The sequence below is a fragment of the Hyperolius riggenbachi genome, chromosome 9 (genome assembly GCF_040937935.1).
Source record: "Hyperolius riggenbachi isolate aHypRig1 chromosome 9, aHypRig1.pri, whole genome shotgun sequence".
NCBI classification, from domain to species: Eukaryota; Metazoa; Chordata; class Amphibia; order Anura; family Hyperoliidae; genus Hyperolius; species Hyperolius riggenbachi.
The window spans coordinates 227,265,748-227,287,092 of record NC_090654.1 but is presented as its reverse complement, the minus strand read 5'-3'; the positions used below and the strand labels follow the sequence as shown (position 1 = coordinate 227,287,092).

The 21,345-nt window shown below is 43.0% G+C and overlaps 1 protein-coding gene across 10 annotated transcripts in view; it reads right to left on the bottom strand.

Moving 5' to 3' along the window:
* PCNX1 (pecanex 1) overlaps window positions 1-21,345 on the bottom strand; it is a 236,810-nt gene that overhangs the window by 101,122 nt on the left and 114,343 nt on the right. For 5 of the 10 annotated variants that reach the window (XM_068254088.1, XM_068254084.1, XM_068254086.1 and 2 more), the window contains one exon: window positions 16,471-16,548. The exons of the other annotated variants lie outside the window; for them this stretch is intronic. In XM_068254088.1, the coding sequence (XP_068110189.1) occupies window positions 16,471-16,548 (78 nt within the window). The remainder of the gene's footprint in view (window positions 1-16,470; window positions 16,549-21,345) is intronic. 10 annotated transcript variants of the gene reach the window in all.

Below are 21,345 nucleotides of genomic sequence, written 5' to 3'. Positions count from 1 at the left end.
GGTTAGGGGCTGATTGATGGGTGGCAGTGACAGGGGGTGATTGACAGGTGATGGACAGGTGATCAGGGGGGATAGATGCATACAGTACATGGGGGGGTCTGGGGAGAATCTGAGGGGTGGGGGGTGATCAGGAGGGAGCGGGGGGCAGGGGGGGGGGGATAAAAAAAAAAATAGCGTTGACAGATAGTGACAGGGAGTGATCGATGGGTGATTAGGGGGGTGATTGGGTGCAAACAGGGGTCTGGGGGGTGGGCAGGGGGGGGTCTGATGGGTGCTGTGGGCGATCTGGGGCAGGGGGGGGGGGAAATCAGTGTGCTTGGTGCAGACTAGGGTGGCTGCAGCCTGCCCTGGTGGTCCCTCGGACATTGGGACCACCAGGGCAGGAGGCAGCCTGTATAATACACTTTGTAAACATTACAAAGTGTATTATACACTTTGTATGCGGCGATCGTCGGGTTAACATCCCGCCGGCGCTTCCGTATGGCCGGCGGGATGTTGCGGCGGGTGAGCGGCGCCAGGCGGAGGCGGAGGATCGCGTCACGGATGACGCGATCGCTCCGCCCATGCCCATACAAGGACCGCCACATTTTGTCAATACGGCGGTCCTTGCGGCATCCACTTCCCGGCCGCCAATTGTATATCCGGCGGTCGGGAAGTGGTTAAAATGTGACTGCAATTTTCTTTAATGTACCTAAGGAATGAAAACCACTTCGCATACGACTTATTTTCAGAGAGGAGTTCCAGCAATGTCAGGCCTTTAAAAAAAGACTGCAAGTCTGTCTGATGGATTCTGATGCCCCTTAACTGGTCAAAACTACCACCGTCCACAATTTGATTGCATGTTTACTATGGTGGCAAAGGATGTTTTTTATGTAGACTGCTCTACATTTGCAAAACCGTACATCATATTAAAGCGGGCCTAAACTCAGAATTTCGCTCTAAAAGATAAGCAACAGCATGATAACTTAAAAGAACAACATTTCTTTGTTACAACTTCTATAAACAAAAACTTTGCAGAGTTTACTTCCTGGTATCCTGGAAGCGCAGAAAGAGTTAACCTCCAGTGTTTACATATTAGCACAGAACAGCAGCAAACCATGGTAGAGTTCAGACACAACTGACAGCCGCCCTGATTTACACTTGCTTATTACTTGCCGATATCTGCTAATTACACAGGCTGATCTCTCTAAATGCACAGATTGAATGTCTCAGCAACTACATGTGTTTTTCCTGGTCTGCTGTGCAAGAGTTTAGGTCCACTTTAAGATCTGACTTGAGGAACAAATGAGGACAGCATGAATGGATGTTGCTCCCTTAAAGGGAACCGAAACAGAGTGATATGAATGTTTCCTTTTAAACAATACCAGTTGCTTGTCAGTCCTGCTGATCTCTTTGGCTGCTGTAGTGGCACCTGAAACAAGCATGCAGCTAATCCAGTCTGACTTCAGTCAAAGCACCTGATCTTCATGCTTGTTGAGGGGGTGTGGCTAAAAGTATTAGAGACAGTATCAGCAGGAGAGCCAGGCAACTGGTATTTTAAAATGAAAAATCCATATCATCCTCAGTTTAGGTTACCTTTAAGACTTAGGACTTGTTTTCATGCAGTGCAGAGCCCCGTGGCATTGGGAGGCTCTCCTGGAGGGGGTGGGGCTTGCGATCCCATTCATTATACTGCATGGGATAGCGGGCTGAAACGCTCCGAAATGCAGAACAACATGCCAATTGGCCAAGGACCGGGCAAATTTACTACTTGCTTGTAGTACAAGGGTCAACCAATTTTGAACACTATGGACGGATTGTGTTATTAAGACCTTTTCCTGGGATGATGATGCTTTCTCAATAGAAAACGCTCATATGGGGATATATGGGGCTTGTGTGTAGGAAGCTGAATCCTGCTCTGTACACAAGGGTGAACAAGCTTATTCCTGTTTATTATTGGATTGATTGCACTTTATATAAATTCACTCGAGACTTTTACATTTATTTTTGTACTGTGTACCTGGCGTCCGTTGGTATATTGTATTGTTTTTGTCTGTTTGTTTTAACAGTGTACCTCCAATTTTGATTGCCTGATGAAGCGGGCGATAGACCCGTGAAACGCGTTGCCTACTTGGAGAACTTGTAATAAATTTAATTGTTTATCTACAACGATTTGTTGGCGGTTCAATATATACCTGAGGGTGGTGTCCACCTACCCCCCTCCTTTTAAAACGGTTTTTAACCATTTTATCCCAATTTGGAGCCTCTGTTACTACCTATTCAAACAAGAGTGAACAAATATCTGGTCAAAAGAGGCAGATATAGCCATTTAGTGTTTGTATCAGCTGTTAAGCCCTGTGGTCAGTGAGAAAAAGCAAAAATGAAAGCACCGATGACACAGCCAACATATTGTACAGCACCAGCAAGGTGTGTTGACACTACACTAGTAAAACAAATGGTATTTAGGCATATAGAACATTACAGTGGCCTGGCATGGCATCTGGTCTTCAGTCTATTCCTTCAAAGAGTGGACATCTGTGTTGCGTTTGCAGCCAATGGAAGCATTGTATTAACCACTTAACCCCCCAGTGCTAACTTTCTCCGTCCCTCTGCGCACCGCTTCACCCCCAGGGACGGAGAAGGGCGCACTTGTTTGTTTACTGGCTGGGAGTGGGCGGGGACCTCGCGCGCACACTCCAGCCAGCCTGCACAGCAGGTGACTAATTGGACGTTAGGAACAAGTGTTCCTAAATCCAATTAGCCTCGCCGATTGCGAATAGAATGAAGACGGCTTCTGTTTGAAGCCGTCTTCATTCATATCAAAGTAACGTAAACAAACGTGCAGCGCGCGCACACACAAACCCGGGCTCTGCAGTTCAATGATTGGTTATGGGGACCCCAGTCCCCAATAACCAATCACATTACAGTAATAAGGAAATGGAAGCAGCGCTAAAAGGTAAACATTGCGCTGGTGTTTCAGGGGTAAAACCCCTCAGTTGTGAAGTGGTTAAGATACAGCTTAAAGTCTTATTAGTAGGAGGGCTTTTCAGTCTCTTTTATCCCCCTATATATTCCTAGTGATTTGAGTCACCCTGAACTGCTTGGTTACTCTGTTGTACTGGTCCAAGCCCTACCCCATACAGCCACATCAATCCCTGCCATGTACTGATAAAGGCCAAAAGCCCGAAACAGGCTGTCTACATGTGGGGTTGATGAGGCTGTGTAATATTTAAAGCTATAGGCTTGCTATACACCAGTGGTTCTGGATGCTTTCCTTGCTTACAAGGGCGAAAAGGGATAATTTGCATATTCAGTAGTGGAGCATTGTGGGTAACCACTAATGTTCACTTATAGCTGAATTATTGCAAATTTTCAGAGAGGAGTTCCAGCAATGTGTTAAGTCTTCTGTTTTAGGAAGGGAAATTTCACCAAGTTTTTATAGCAAAAGAACTGACAACTGAGTAGTGTTAGATCACCCCGGGAAACAAACAAACGTGTTTAAAAACAAAAGTCTTTCCTCTGGTCCCTCTTTTAGAAGACCAGCCCATTCATTATTTCAGCAGTACTTAAACTTCAAAACTAAGTTTCAAGCCAGTCTTTGCTGGTTCACAACTCTGAAATAATTGGTCCCAGAAGTTAATGTAAATGGAGCATCTCAAATATTCCTCATCCTTTAAATAATTCTTTGCTATTCAGTCACTAACTAACACATCTGTGACTCCACAGAGAACATAGGCCAGAAATAGAAACTCAAATATTTATTAATGCAAGCAATTAAACATCCCAAATCAGAGTCATTTGACACCTATTATGATGCTTGATTTTAACCAGGGACAATCACAAGCAATCATCTTGGGTGATGAATTCTAACTTCTGTATGTAGCCAAAATCTTTTTGAAATTTTAAATACTCTGAAATATTCACATCTCTAAAAATATAACTCTTAAAAATGGACCAATACTCAAATGTGTTCTGAATTTAATTTCACTGCATGGGGTAGTGTAGGGGGATAGAGTACTTTAAGAATACCTGAATCTATACGTGATATATGAGAAAAGAAGGTGGATGTACACCGTCAAGCATACATACAATTACAGGAAGAGGGCGCCCAACAATATAAAAGTTAAAAACCGCTAAAAATAGAGAGGTAGTGGTGAGACTCACCTCTACCAAAAAAAACAGGGGAATGATAACACGTTTTGTGAGCTTTACCTGCTTCCTCAGGTCAAAAATACCCAAAAGAAAGCATCTAACAGTAAAAAGTACACAAATATAAATAGATCACGGTTAGGAAGAGAAATCAAATATAAAACTCAACCATAAAACTAAACAGTCCTGCTTTAGTTATAATTATCTTCATGGAGATAAGACAGGACTGTTTAGTCTTTTGGTTGAGTTTTATATTAGATATGCGCCTTCCTAACAGTGACCAATTGATTTAGGAAAACTCATTTTTTGTGAAGGGTTAGGTGAGCTTGGCACAACAGTGTAGACAAAGTAATAGCCAGAACAGATAAAGCCAAATGTGAAGCAATATTATTTATGTGTAGCCAACATAAACAATAAATATATTACTGGAATTCAGTGGGAGCCAGTCTGTTTCTCAGCCTGCTCCAAATGGGTTTATATTTACTGAAGGAACAGTCATTATGTTAAAATGTTCAACGTGAACAATGCCTCTGCTGTAACAGAACAGTTTATAGATATGAACAGTGGCTACGAAGTTTTATTTAATTTTTTCCACAATCCTAAAACAAAGATCACAGCAACAAAAAGGTCATCTCATCCAAACTTTGAACACCAAAATGTTTGTAACATTAGTCAGCTAAAGAAACTTACTTGATTTCTTGTGGTTTAGGAAGTCTGAAGCCACAAGTAACAAAAGGCAGAGCACCTGCACAGTGACTCAGTCTAGAGTGAGGGATTACTATACTGGCACAAGAGAAATGCTAGATGATTTACCACCGCACAACTGCAACACACCAGGACAATGCAGAGGGTCAACTGAGTGCGAAGCTTACTTTTTATGAAGGTGGAGCTTAAATGATGGATAGCATGGTGGAGTATTGGATAGAACTTACACTTTGCAGTGCTAAATTCTCAGCTCAAATCCTGGCCAGGACACTACTGTTTCTGCATAGCGTTCGAATGTTCTCCCCAGGTTTGCATGAATTTCCTCGGAGTAATCTGGGTTTCCACTAACATCTCAAAAACATACAGACAGGTTAACTACAGTAGCGTTCCCCTAAAAATATTGGGCTTAGACTATAAAAGGACAATGTAACAGCAGAGCGAGCAGGTGCAAGGACGAACAGTGACGGGGATGATTGAAATCTACGCCCTGGCAGGAATATCTCACAAACAAGGCATAGATTTAATTAGCGTGGTGCGGAAGAGGTTAAGCATATATCATTTACTAGGTTTTTTTAATCCCTTTGTTGTAGTTGTATCAGACCCCACACCTTTGTTTGGGTTAGAAGAATTTGGGGGGGGGAGGAAGGGGATACTTGGTGCGTCTGAATAAGCAGTTACCGTCATTCTTCAGTCATGTGACAAGTGGTGCAGTGCAAAGATTACCCTAACCGAAACAAGTTAAATTACACTGAAAAAAAACCCTGCACAGCAGATTAGTGCAAACAATTTGCTGGTCCCTGGTATAATAATGTTTCTCCCATGAATAAAGCTGGCCATACACTGGCCCGATTTGCGCCCGTTTCGACAGCAGATTCGATCACTGGGATCGAATCTGCTGCCAATCGTTCGCGCTACACGCCGAATTTCGAACCATTCCGTCCGTTCCAGTCGATCACGCCGTGCGGAAAATAACCGTCGATCGCCCGCGGGTAAAGAGCGCATCGCTAGCGGCGTTCCAGTGCCCGACGCAATAGAGCTGCAATACATTACCTGCTCCGCCGGCGCGACTCCCGGGTCTCCGCTCTGGTCTGGTCTCTGGCATGCTTCCCTTCTTCCTGTTCCGGCAGGAAGTTTAAACAGTAGAGGGCGCTCTACTGTTTAAACTTCCCCCAGACAGGAAGAAGGGAAGCATGCCGGAGACCAGACCAGAGCGGAGAAGAAGAGCGGAGACCCGCGAGTCGCGCCGGCAGAGCAGGTAATGTATGCGGGCGGGGGGAGCGGCGGCAGCACCACCACCACAACAGATTGTGAATGGTTTCAGGCTGAAATCGGTTCACAATCTGTTTGCAGTAAAGGTAGCCATACGATCCCTCTCTGATCAGATTCGATCAGATAGGGATCTGTCTGTTGGTCGAATCTGATGGCAAATCGACCAGTGTATGGCTACCTTTAGGAGCATAAAGTAAAGGTGACCATACACTTATAGATTTGCAGTAGATTCAACTAGCAAATTAAGATGCCTGTCAAGTCGGATCTATCAGGAATCTTTCTATCTGATGTGTGCCACACACTAGGAACAGATTTCCAATAGATTTCAGAATGAAATTATTGGAAATCGATCTGAATTGCATTATTGGACCATTAGATCCAATGCAACTATATTGGCCATGCTGCTGGCAGCAGATCGACCTAGATTTTCCATCCAGTCAGTGAGATCAAATCAATCGAAACTGCTCAAAATCGGACGCAAATCGATCGATTGCCTGATTCCATAGAATCTATTTCCAATTGATTGCTGAAATCGACCAGTGTATAGGCCCCTTAACTTCTATTTCATGGTGCTGCATATCCAGGTAAGGGTATAATTAAAAGCAAAGAACACACACAAAAAAAAGACATACTTTACATATGCATAAAGTGCTTATCCAGTTATAAAAGCATAGGATAGGAATCATGTTATCAAAGCCATTACTTATTTTTCTAAGTGGTTTTATGTGGAGATAATGTAAACTATTTAACTGGATATAAACCCAGACTGTGGAGCCAACATCATGCATAATACAGAATTTCCAGCCACGTCCAGTTCTCAGAGTTACCAGATGACTCGTTTAAGCGAAGACGCAAGCCTGCCAGCGCAGTGAGGAAAGAAACTTAATATATATTATCTACAGAAAACAGCATTTATTTCCATAGATAATTGTTAGTTTAGTGCATAAAACATGTGATTAGAGGATTCCTATTAATTTTGTGGTTTTACAAACTGTGGCTTTACATCTGTTCCTCAAAAGGCAAAGAAGATATGAGGAACAAAGTGTGCATTTCTAAAAGAAAAAAAAAAAACAAAAAAAAACGAACAAGCAGTTTGTATAGAAATATATACAACACCAGATAAAAAGCTGAACAGTTACCGCAAAAAAGTTCCTTTTTTGTTGTTGAAAGATTAACATTTCTTAAAGCAAAAAGTTGCCAGCTATTTATTTTATAAACACTTGTGGTTCAGCAGAAAATCAGATAGTCCAAATTGGGCTAACCAAGATATTCTTCATACAGAAACATCCATTCAGATGGTTTCTTCCTGGAAATATATACATGATCCACTACCTACTTCAAGCCTGAGGAAACTCATCAAATTATAAGGTCTGAATATATTTCAAAACACAAACGACCTATCAGAACCTACTGACAGCCATGCAACAACCTACCCAAATGATAAGATTCATAGTATAAAATCTGAGTACTCAAAGCAAACCTGCACTAAAATAAACTGAGAAACAGTTGTACTTATCCTCCTGAATATAACTTTTTTAGAATCCCTGAGATTTATAAAGTTTTATGTTCTCAGCTGAATAACAGTCTAAAAGGTGGCCACACACACCATACAATTTTTAAAATATCTGTTCAATTCAAGAATAGCAATCCATTTTTCTTACTGATTAGAACAATTAAAACATCTGACCAATGTACCACACCGATGTTCAATTTTTCCCCAATCATGAATAAAAAAATTGAAAGCTCAGAAAAAATTGATTGGAACTGTACATCTTGTAATTGACAATCCGTCACACCATACAATTCTTGATAAAGTTGGTCTGAAATTTCCAACGTGTCCAATCTCCAAAATTAAATGTGTATGGCCACCTCTAGTGTCTGAGAACTACAGTCTATGAACCATTGAGTGTTTTTTTGTTTTATTATGCCATGCACTTAGAAGCTGTTCTCTTCCTATAAGTGTAGTTATCAGTGAGGGTCACCTATAAGAAAAGAGGGGGGAGGGGGGGGGGTTTGTGGGTGAGGGGGGGGAATGACGGTGCATACTCCTATTTATCTTAAGTCTCATGTTACTTTAGGTACCCTTTAAAAGCATAAACATTTATATAAATACTCGTCACAACCAAATACAGTGGAGGAAATAATTATTTGACCCCCTCACTGATTTTGTAAGTTTGTCCAATGACAAAGAAATGAAAAGTCTCAGAACAGTATCATTCCAATGGTAGGTTTATTTTAACAGTGGCAGATAGCACATCAAAAGGAAAATCGAAAAAATAACCTTAAATAAAAGATAGCAACTGATTTGCATTTCATTGAGTGAAAAAAGTTTTTGAACCCTCTAACAATAAAAGACTTAATACTTAGTGGAAAAACCCTTGTTTGCAAGCACAGAGGTCAAACGTTTCTTGTAATTGATGACCAAGTTTGCACACATTTTAGGAGGAATGTTGGTCCACTCCTCTTTGCAGATCATCTCTAAATCCCTAAGGTTTCGAGGCTGTCTCTGTGCAACTCTGAGCTTGAGCTCCCTCCATAGGTTTACTATTGGATTAAGGTCCGGAGACTGACTAGGCCACTCCATGACCTTAATGTGCTTCTTCTTGAGCCACTCCTTTGTTGCCTTTGCTGTATGTTTTGGGTCATTGTCGTGCTGGAACACCCATCCACTACCCATTTTCAGTTTCCTGGCAGAGGGAAGGAGGTTGTCGTTCAGGATTTCACGATACATGGCTCCGTCCATTTTCCCATTAATGCGATTAAGTTGTCCTGTGCCCTTAGCAGAAAAACACCCCCAAAGCAAAATGTTTCCACCCCCATGCTTGACGGTGGGGATGGTGTTTTGGGGGTCATAGGCAGCATTTTTCTTCCTCCAAACACAGCGAGTTGAGTTAATGCCAAAGAGCTCTATTTTGGTCTCATCAGACCACAGCACCTTCTCCCAGTCACTCACAGAATCATTCAGGTGTTCATTGGCAAACTTCAAATGGGCCTGCACATGTGCCTTCTTGAGCAGGGGGACCTTGCGAGCCCTGCAGGATTTTAATCCATTGCGGTGTAATGTGTTTCCAATGGTTTTCTTGGTGACTGTGGTCCCTGCTAATTTGAGGTCATTCACTAACTCCTCCCGTGTAGTTCTAGGATGCTTTTTAACCTTTCTCAGAACCATTGACACCCCACGAGGTGAGATCTTGTGTGGAGCCCCAGAGCGAGGTCGATTGATGGTCATTTTGTGCTCCTTCCATTTTCGAACAATCGCACCAACAGTTGTCACCTTCTCTCCCAGCTTCTTGCTAATGGTTTTGTAGCCCATTCCAGCCTTGTGCAAGTCTACAATTTTGTCTCTGACATCCTTGGACAGCTCTTTGGTCTTTCCCATGTTGGAGAGTTTGGAGTCTGCTTGATTGATTGATTCTGTGGACAGGTGTCTTTTATACAGGTGACTAGTTAAGACAGGTGTCCTTAATGAGGGTGACTAATTGAGTAGAAGTGTCTAACCACTCTGTGGGAGCCAGAACTCTTAATGGTTGGTAGGAGTTCAAAAACTTATTTCACTCAATGAAATGCAAATCAGTTGCTATCTTTTATTTAAGGTTATTTTTTCGATTTTCCTTTTGATGTGCTATCTGCCACTGTTAAAATAAACCTACCATTGAAATGATACTGTTCTGAGACTTTTCATTTCTTTGTCATTGGACAAACTTACAAAATCAGTGAGGGGTCAAATAATTATTTCCTCCACTGTATATATTAAAGATTCCAGTGATCTGCTAGAGTTTATTGCTGATTGAGTAGAGAACAGGGATCTCTGAGCCTGACATGCAGTTTAACAATACTTTGTATTTAACTGTTTACTGATGCACTGTCATCCCTGACAAAGCTTCCACTTAAGGAGGCAAAACATGTAGGGGTTTTTTTTTAGCACAGGGAGTAGGCAATATTTGTAGATGGGTAGTAATTTTTAGTAGGGAAAGTATTCAGGAAAACCAAGACTGGTGTCTTCCTGAGAAATTGCTGAATCAAGTTTGTATTCAGAACAGGGCTAATCAAATTATATCCAAATAAATGTTTAACTACCAAATACTTAGTCTCTTTTTTTCCCTTCATTTGTTTAACATTCCTCTTCAGCTTTAATGCCAGAGTGAAATCGCTGCATCTTCGCGGCAGAGGAGTGATTACTTAGAAAACAACCTGCAAAGTTCTACGACTTTGCAGGTCGCAGATCATGCTGCCCTGACACGCAGGGCTTCTCTTTCTGGAGAGGCTGAGCTTTGAGCTTTAGCTCAGGCTCTCTGCAATCGATCTCTGCAGAGCTCTGCCTCCTCCCCGCCCCTCTCAGTGAAAAAAAAGACTGAGAGGGGCGGGAGAGGCGGCCATCCGCAGAGATTGACTGCAAAGGAGGCAGAGCTACAGCCTAAAGCTCTGCCTCATTGAGGAAGTGAAGCCCTGAAAAACAGTGAGGGACCTCAAACACTACGGAGGGACTGGCAGAAACTGCAAGTAAGTAAAAGTCACCTTCATTTCCCCCCTCTCAGGTTTCTCTAAGCAGATGTGACGGGCAACACCTAGCTGGAAAACATGAACAGGAGGAGCATGAGCACTTCATTTTAGAACATGGTGTCTAGTAACCATTATACATTTTATTCATCATGTTAATTTTATCACTGTCATTACCAATTCTATAATTTGTATTTTGTATCATTCTTTGTATTTTGTCACTAATTATGTATCTTGTATATTGGTGTACACCATTGTCTGTATTATTATGTACCCCATGTTTGTTTCTTACTTTGTACAGCGCCACGGAATATGTTGGCGCTTTATAAATCAATAATAATAATAGGAATTTTCTCTATGCTGGGCTGCGGTCTTTATTTGGCTGCTATAATGATCAGGGAGCAACAAGGAAGAAGGATTAAGTCAATTGTGATCTTGAATTATTTACAGCATACTTGTTCATAGGTTCAGGCAGTTACTTCAAGTCCTGCTCCAAGTACAAATACTGTCAAAGCTCTGCCTTGTTCACACCACAAACCGTGCTCCTATCCTTTTTTCCAACCTCATATGCATTAAAACATGCATGCTATGCATCAGTAAACAGATGGCTGCTAACAAAGCATTTTAATAAATAAAGCAAAAACAATGTGTGGAAAAAGGCAAACCGCTCCAAGTTCCATTTCCAACAATGGAAAACACATTAGACTTGAATAAGTCCATTGATTTACATGGGCTGTCAGTTCTTCTACAGTTCTGCATTGCAGAAAACAAGAAAAAACAGACGGCACTAATGAGGCTTCAGTAGGAACTCTGAGTTTGTGTTAATTGAGTAGAACAGCTGCAAAAATTAAAAAGAATCTCATGGTCCCCGACCATGGTGCATAACTTTTCTGTTTGTCTCCAACAGGGGTCGATTCCTGCGTGAACGCGGAGGGACGGCGTCCACACTTTTTTTGGACAGTGGACGCCGTCCCCCTAGCACCCTGGAGGGGAGCAGCGCAGTGGAGAGGAGCATTGTGCGCAGCGTGGGGAAGGGCGGACGTTCCCCCCCCCCCCTTCCCTCACCTTGGGGCTCCTCTCCCTGGCTCTCCCCTCCATAAAGATTGCAGCGGCGTTGACTGGCAGCGGCAGTAGGCGGGACTTACCGCCTCCAGTGTTCCGGGTTGACGCTGTGCGTGCCGCTCCTCTGGTCTTCACTAGACCAGACTAGCTGCACGAACAGCGTCCACTTGCCAGAACACTGGAGGAGGTAAGTCCCGCCCACTGATGCCGCTGCCAGTCACCGCCGCTAGCCACCGCCGCAATCTTTATGGAGTGGAGAGCCAGGGAGAGGAACCCCAAGGTGAGGGAAGGGAAGGGGGGAGGGGGGGGAAGGCCACCCTTCCCCACGCTGCGCATAATGCTCCTCTCCGCTGCTCCCCTCCAGCTGGGGGACACCCGGCTACATATACTGGGCACATATACACCTGGCTACATATACTGGGCACATATACACCTGGCTACATATACTGGGGCCACTATACACCTGGCTACATATACTGGGCACATATACCCCTGACTACATATACTGGGCACATATACCCCTGGCTACATATACACCTGGCTACATATACTGGGGACACCTATACACCTGGCTACATATACTGGGGGCACCTATACACCTGGCTACATATACTGGGGACACCTATACACCTGGCTACATATACTGGGCACATATACACCTGGCTATATACACCTGGCTACATATACTGGGGACATATACACCTGGCTACATATACTGCGGACACCTATACACCTGGCTATACTGGGGACACCTATACACCTGGCTCCATATACTGGGGACACCTATACACCTGGCTATACTGGGGACACCTGAACACCTGGTTACATATACTGGGGACACCTGGCTATACTAGGGACACCTATAGACCTGGCTACCTATTCTGGGAATATCTATACACCGGACCACCTATTCTAAGTACATCTATACACCTGGCCACCTATTCTGGGGACAACTATACACATGGTTACTTATACTGGGGACACCTATAGACCTGGCTAGCTATACTGGGGGTACCCATTTTGGGAGAACTGCTGTCAGATCTGTATTTTTGGGGAACTGCTGATGCCAGATTACGTGTATTTTGGGAAACCGCTGCCAGATTGTGTATGTTGGGGGACCACTACTGCCAGATTACATGTATTTTGGGTGTTACATGTATTTTGGGTGATCCACTACCAGGTTTCACGTATTTGGGGGAACTGCTTCCAGATTATGTGTATGTTGGGAGAACTGCTGCTGCCAGATTGTCTATTTTGGGGAAACCACTGCCATATCTGTATTTTGGAGGAACCTCTGACAGATTATGTGTATTTTTGGTGAAATGCTGTCAGATTACATCTACTTTTTGGGGATACACTACGACAGAGCTCAAACTTCCCCTGGCAGACCTTTTATACCACTGCTAAGGCCATGTATATTTGGCCCCACCCATGACCGCGCCCACACTATGCTTAGCCACGCCAATTTTTGGGCACGGGCGCAGAGGTTTTTAGGGTGAGTCAACTCACTTTTTCCAGGACTAGACCCCTGGTCTCCAATTGTCAGTAAAGGTTACTGCTAATATCTTCCTGGTGGTCTCCCAACTGGACAGACTGGCTTCAGGACTTCATATTGTTTGTCCTCACTTGCATGATATGCAAAGGCTACACAGCTCCCGCTTACCAAATAGGCATTATGTTAGGAACACACAATGCAACTTCCCAACCAATCACCAGGTAATCTGGCATACAGTTGTATCCTGTGTACACGTCCAAACTGCTCCCGACTGATAAGGGGATCGGTTTTCTGATAACTTCTCAAAATCGATCTCTTTATTGAGCAGAAACAGATCGGACATGTCAAATCGTCTGATTCCCGATCAGGCAGGAAGTTGCATTGCGTGTTCCCAGCACTATGCCCTAATTATTTCATCCCGTGTAAATTAGTAAATTAGCAGAAACATTTCCTACTTGTAGAGAATACACAGAGCTAGGCATTTAAGTGATGGGTTGAAAAAAAATGCTTTCTTAAAATGTTCCACAAGCACTTGGGTTGGACAGATTGGCTGCTACATTCCATATTTCCTTCACTAATATACAATAATCTACTTGATTAGCTTCAAGAGTGGATGAATAATTGGCTAAAACTTAATGCTGACAAAACTGAGGTTCTTGTTATCGAGGGCCAGGGCTCAACAGCAAAGCAGCCCCAGTCTCAACCAACACCGCTAAGGATAGGGAGCTCAGACCTGAACAACTCAGACTGTGTGTGCAGCCTGGGAGTACTGATTGATGGGAAACTAAGCTTCAGGAATCAAATCTCAGCTGTTGTGAAACATTCCTTCTTTCACCTCAGGAATATTGCAAGGATTAAACACCTAATTCCTTCAGAGGATCTTCCAACCCTAGTTCATGCCTTAGTCACATCAAGGTTAGACTACTGCAACGTCCTCTACACAGGCCTGCATAAGAAAGACTTACACCGCCTGCAATTAGTACAGAATGCCACCGCAAGGCTGTTAACGAGCCAACCCCGCCATTGCCACATAAAACCAACCCTGTGCTCACTCCACTGGCTACCGATAAAATGGAGAATTCTGTTTAAGATTGGCTTACTGACATTCAAATCCTTGCACAATCTGGGCCCTGGATACCTGAAGGACTTGTTGCAACTGCATCACACCCCCCACAATCTTAGATCAAAAGGACGTAACACCTTGGTCACCCCCAGAGTCCACCTCAAAACCTTTGGAGACAGAGCCTTTTGTCATGCTGCCCCTACACTTTGGAACTCCCAGCCACACCCAATCAGGACAGCTCCATCCCTGGAAGCATTTAAGTCTAAACTGAAAACCTACCTCTTCAGTCTGGCATTCATGAACATCTGACTATCTCCTGTGTAACACAACCCAGCCTGCAACCCTGTATTAATCTGAGACACAGCTATGCGCTTTGAGGCCTATGGGAGAAAAGCGCTTTACAAATATTATTATTGTTATTATTATTATTATACTAATTCCTCACCTGTCAAACTCCAGTGCAATTTAAAGGACAGCTGAAGTGAGAAGAACATGGAAGAATATGGAGTCTGTCATATTTATTTACTTTTAAATACCACCAGTTGCCTGGCAGACCTGCTGATATATTTGGCTGCAGTAGTGTCTGAATAACACTAGAGACAAGCTTGGTTGCTTCACGCAATATTGTCAGATTTGACAATGTCAGAAACGCCCGATCTGCAGCATTCTTGTTCAGGGACTATGGCTAAAAGTATTAAAGACAGAAAATCAGCAGGATCGCCAGGCAACCGGTATTGCTTAAAAAGGAAAAATATGGCAGCTCATTTCCCCCGCGTTACAGTTGTCCTTTAACCTCCCTGGCGGTAAGCCCGTGCTGAGCACGGGCTATGCCGCCGGGAGGCACCGCTCAGGCCCCGCTGGGCCGATTTGCATAATTTTTTTTTTGCTGCACGCAGCTAGCACTTTGCTAGCTGCGTGCAGTGCCCGATCGCCGCTGCTACCCGCCGATCCGCCGCTATACGCGTCGCTGCAGCCGCCCGCCCCCCCCCCCCCCCTAGACCCCGTGCGCTGCCTGGCCAATAAGTGCCAGGCAGCGCCGTGGGGTGGATCGGAGTCCCCTTTGACGTCACGACGTCGCCCGCCCCGTCGCCATGGCGACGGGGGGAGCCCTCCAGGAGATCCCGTTCCTTGAATCGCCGGCGATCGGAGGGGCTGGGGGGATGCCGCTGAGCAGCGGCTATCATGTAGCGAGACCTCGTCTCACTACATGAAAAAAAAATTAAAAAAAATAAATAAAAAAAAAAAGTATTTGCTGCCCCCTGGCGGATTTTGCCAAACCGCCAGGAGGGTTAAAGCAGTGTTCCCCAACCCTGTTCTCAGGGCCCACCAACAGTGCATGTTTTGTGGAAATCCACAGAGGTAGTTAAACAGTTCTGCTAAAACACCAATTACCCCACCTGTGCTGGTTTGTGGCTTTCTGCAAAACGTGTACAGTTGGTGGGCCTTGACAGGGTTGGGGAACTCTGCTCTAAAGGAAACCTAAACTGAAAAGGATATGGATTTTTCCTTTTAAAATACTACCAGTTGCCTGACTCTCCTGCTGATCCTGTGTCTCTAATACTTTCAGCCACAACCCCTGAACAAGCATGCAGATCAGGTGCTCTGACTGAAGTCAGACTGGATTAACTGCATGCTTGTTCCAGGTGTGCGATTCAGCCACTACTGCAGCCAAAGAGATCAGCAGGACTGACAAGCAACTGGTATTGTTTAAAAGGAACCATCAATATCGCTCTCAGTTTAGGTTCCCTTGAAAGAACAGGTCGCCAGCCAAGCAACAGCACCAACCAACCTTCTTAAAGCAGCATTTTTAGTTTTAGAACCCTCACTAGGTACAAACCGATAACGGTCACTCTGCTTACTAAGCTACCAGGTGGCATAATTAGAACTGCGCCTGGACAGGAGCTTTAAGAGAACTGAAAAAACATTTAGGCAGGGGAATCACACTCTCCCTACTCATATGTTTTTCTGCAATGCGGAAATTCATTTGAATGCACATCCAATGTTACTCTTAAAGTGGACCTAAACCCAGGACTTCCTCTCTGCTCTAAAAGATAAGCAACCTTAAATAACATTTAAGGAAAATACATTTACTTGTTACAGCTTACAGAGCTTCTTAAGAGATGCTGCAGTGTAGTTACTTCCTGGGAGCACAGAAAAGGTTAAACTCCTGTGTTTACATATAGCCTGTCTGAACAGCACACCCATGACAGTTAAGACAGTGATGACAGCTCAAATTACAATGGTTCATTACCTCCAGATAAGGAAGAATTAGACAGGCTGTTCTCACCAAATACAAACAGGGTGGGTTTCTTTGTGTTTTTCTTCTCTCCTGTGGAAGAGTGTAGGTCCTCTTTAGTGATGCCCCTTATGAAATACACTTTCTGTGTGTTAACATACATGGGGTGTGTGGATAACTAAATGCCCTTTAAGTGTGATCCCTCTTTAAAGGAGCACGATTGCAAATTAATAGCTTTTTTTCTATAAATAATTCATAGGTCTGAGGAAATAGGAGAGACACCTTACACAATACATTTTTTGTGCAGGGCACCAGGAGTCATCATGGGGCAACATATTCATATTGGGGGGTGGGGGGGAGGAGAAAAGTTCGAATAGCAGCTTTGACAGCCTTTCCCCCTCTGTAGCTGGTATGAATAGTGACGTCTTCCAACCCTCTGAGCTCCCGTGCTCCACTTGTTTGTGTAAACTGAGAGGTCCGGTGAGATCCCTGCAACCTTGAGAGCTCTGCTGTGGACAACTGTAGTCTCTTAATCCGGCAGCAGAACTGCAGATGTAGATATGCATGTGCTGCGCTGGCAGCTTGTGCCTTACCACACTGGCGCTTCTGTGCCTCAAACTCTGTACATGCACATTTTTGCTGCTGGAGTAACAGAAGCTACAGCTGTTCATAGCAGAGCTTGCAATGTGTTTTCACTTATAAGACCTCTGGCAGGTATTATGCAACTAAAAACCTATTAATTCGCTATAGTGCCCCTTTAACTATTTAAAAGGAAACCTGTAAAGACAAAAAAAAAAAAGTAACTTACCTGGGGCTTCTGCCAGTCCCGTGCAGCCTCCCTGTGCCTGCGCCATCTCTAAGTAACTTACCTGGGGCTTCTGCCAGTCCCCTGCAGCCTCCCTGTGCCATCTCTGAACGATCCTCCAGTCCCCTGCTGTGGCTAATTTTGTTATCTAAAGACATTGGCCACTGCCCTTGCGCAGCCCTGGCCGTACACATCCTTGTTCCCCTCACCGGGAACGTCCTGCGCAGACGCAGTATGAGGTTCTCTCATACTACGCCTGCTCAGGACTCTACTGGCGAAAGGAGCTCAAACAAGGACACGGCCAGCCAGGGCCACGCAGGCATAGTGGCTGTCCACTTTCAAGTCGGCAGTAATGAAACTTTGCCGCAGTGGGGGCCAGGAGGATCGTTCAGCAATGCCGTGGGCACAGGGAGGGTGCAGAAGGCTGGCAGAAGCCCAAGGTAAGGGAAACTTTTTTTTTTTAGTCATTACAAGTTTCCTTTAATCATCTACATAACATACAAATAAGTTGAAGCAGAAAACAGAACAGTACACAATCGTCAGATAGGGAAGTCCATAATGAGTAGTTCTAGACACACAAGTAGACTAATGTAACAAGCAAATTTGGACTTTCTCAAAACATTTCTTAAGCCTCCCTATAGCTTTTGCAATATGATGGGTAGCTTTATTCACCATCAGTAGTTCCAACTGCCTTGATTTTCATTTGGACATCACAGTGCCTATATCCTTGGACTTGCTTATCTGTTTTTAAGTTTTGACTGAAAAACAGATTTTTTTTTTTGATTTTTTTTTTTACTGGTATGATGTTTGCTTTGTGGAGATTGCTTCTTAGCTGTAGAAAAGGCTATTGAAATAAGTTTTGGCCCACTTTGTAAACAAACAAAAAAAAATATATATATATATATATATATATATATATATATACACTTGTGTGTCTGCAAACGGTCTGAAAAACTGAGGAATGCAATTAAAAACAGGTTAATTTGTAAATACACAACATTTAAACAAATTATGGAGTCAAAACACACAGGACTGAACTTGGTGGCATACATTAAAAAGGTTAACCATGCAAATAAACTAAAGTAAATAATCTATGTTGTATGTTGGTGCCATATAATCACATCAGATTTTAGAACTTTATTTGTATACTTTTTAATAAAATACATCAAGTACAAAAAAGGTAAAAAAAAAAAAACGTAACAGAAGAAAAAAATATAAATGATCAACGGACTTACAATACTGCTACCCATCTGCTCATAAAGCTTTTTTAGGGACGCTCTCACCCTGTACTTGAATGTGCCATTACTGTGGTATGGAGGCATACTAAAGCTGATCTGGAGAAAAGCTAACAGGAAGCTCTCCATACTTAGTTTAACTGCTTAGGACCACAGATACCTTTACTATGGTCTTTAAATAAGGACAGGAAAAAAAGAATAAAAATCCTTAATTGGACAGTATTCCTGTACATAATTTAACGTATGCATGTGCTAGAGTTTGTGATCCAGGGGCAAAATCGTTAAGACAATTGGAGTAGACTGTGGATTTCCATAATAAAACTCTGAGTGTAATAGGGTCACTTCAAAGTAAGTTACATTTGAAGGAGGATAGAATCTAAAAATCTAAAGTAAAGTACAGTGAATGGAAGTGAGGTTTGACTCTACATTCAAAGCAGAAAGGTGAACTGAAAATGATCAACATCGTTTTGGGCAAAATGATAACTTTAAAAAGGTGTTAATGGTGTCTTGCAAAGTGCTGGTTAAATGTAGCTGTTTAAATCTTCCTTATGCTTGGCTGAAAATTTGACACATAGCCAATGCTTCACTCTCAAGCATCCTCTGTGGTGTCCTCCTCCATCACACACCAATTCCCTACCCATAAGTGGTGGAGAGGGTGAGCACATCGGGTCCTATACACAGCTCTCTCTCTTCTTCCCCAAGTAGAACTTTTTAACCACTGGGAGTGGAGCTATGCAGATAGCTCTGTGTTGAGATGTAGGCTAATACTGGGAATACACGATGCATTTTTGTAGCAGATAGGTGGGTTCTATAAATAATTTCCGGCATGTCATTTTGCCGCTCGATTTCTGATAGATGTGAATGAAAAAAAGAAAAACGTGCGGAAGATAAGAGAAACGAGGGGAGAATCGAGCAGCAAATACTATCGAGCAGAGAATTGAGCGGCAGAAAGGCATCGTGTATTCCTAGCATTAGATTCTCAGGATAGTCAAGAGATCACTAGTACAGTGTTCTTCCCAAGCCCTTTTTGCCAGGTGCTCCTACTTGGCTGATTATACTGACCACCCGACTATCACAGTGAAGCACAGTAGTAGCAATCTGTCAGCAGAATATGGCCTCAAACAATGTCAGAAAGCCAGTAGAGATTGGGTGCTGAAATGGGCTTCTATAAAACTGTAGCAAATTATAAGGCGCACAGGAAAGATCAAACACACAAATGGGAGTAATGAAACTCTGGTACACCAAATATTTAGCAAGATGCACGCCCACTATTGGCCAAACCTATTTTTTAATTGCCCAAGTACAGCTTCACCCAACCTGGCTACAATGAATTACTGGGGAAAACGCTGACATGGTTGGCCCCATTGGGAAGCCTGTGGCAGAAATTTGGCACTACTAAACAATGGCTAGACACAAAAGGAGTTGAGCATTCATCACGTAGCTCTGCTCCCAAGTAGCTGCTCAGAGCCATAACAGTCTAAGTATAGATAGAAGAGCAAAGGTTGGCAAGTGTGTTTAACACTGGAAGGAAGATCTAGCGACAGCAACACAATATAGAAGTTCCTATCCACAACCATAATGGAACTATCATTTTTGATTGAAATGATACCCTAATTAGTGCAATTAAACTTGCCTTATTTAAACCCCATCTACACCATACAATTTTTGTCCGATTCAATAAGATTCATTGATTCGATTCAATCAGACATGTCCGATCGGGATTTGATTCAATTTGCCATCGGACATGTCGGATTAAAACGAATTGGATCAATTTGATTCGGACAAAACATTGTATGGTGTAGATACGGCTTTAAAAGTAAAGTTAAAAATCACACAGAAATTTAATGATAAAGCTAAATTAAGAAAACCGTATCATCTTGCTCAGACATCAAGCTCATTCACTTCTTTTTCACTGTCTCTAAGAGAATACATACGGTCATAAATCAGCCCTGATCTACAACTGCACACAATATATTATCAGCATGTATGCTGGTGTGTGAGCATTATGTAATAATCTGCAAAATATTATGCATTACACCATCGTGCGGATCATATAATAAAAGGTATCTTAAATATAACTGGCAGAGCACACAGAACAAATTCAACCATTTAAAGAGCATCTCCAGAACTACGGTTCTACAGTAAAACTTACCTGCAACTGGCCAAAACAAGGTTACAATGCACAAAATATAATCAACCTCTTCATCTTAGAATAGTATGCAAATTATGCCCCCTGCAATTCCGATTTTTAATCTTTTTTTACATGCGATTCCAATTCAGATTTTTAATTGTTATTGCATGCTGATTTTTTTCTGCGTTTTTCTGTTGATAGCATTCAGGGAAAATCAGAATTGCAAATCGGATTTGCAAGGAGCCTTAGGGTGTTTAAATAAGCAATCTCCTGTTATGTGTTCCCTCTTTATCATCCAGCTTCAGCTAAAAATGTGATTTTAGTTTTGTACTCAGGGGGAAAGTAATCCATTTTAAGCTTTTATGGTATATTTCCTGCTTAGATAGGAAATGGGGAAATCTTTAGAAACAACACCCATTAATGGACTTTAGTCCCTTCCTTTCCCCAGTAACAGCAAGCGAGTATACTGCAACCTCGGTGAAGCCCATGGGGCCATATGCAATTCACTTTTTTCACTATCAATACAACAACAAAACAAAACACCGCCTTTCATCATTACCAGCAAGCACGAAAATACTCAGAATCATTTTGACAGTACTTTCTCACCTACTTTTTAGCAGAGCTGTGGAGTCGGTACAAAAATCTTCCAACTCCGACTCCTTGGTTTATGAAACCACAACTCCGACTCCAACCCAGATTCTGGGTATCCAAAATGGCTC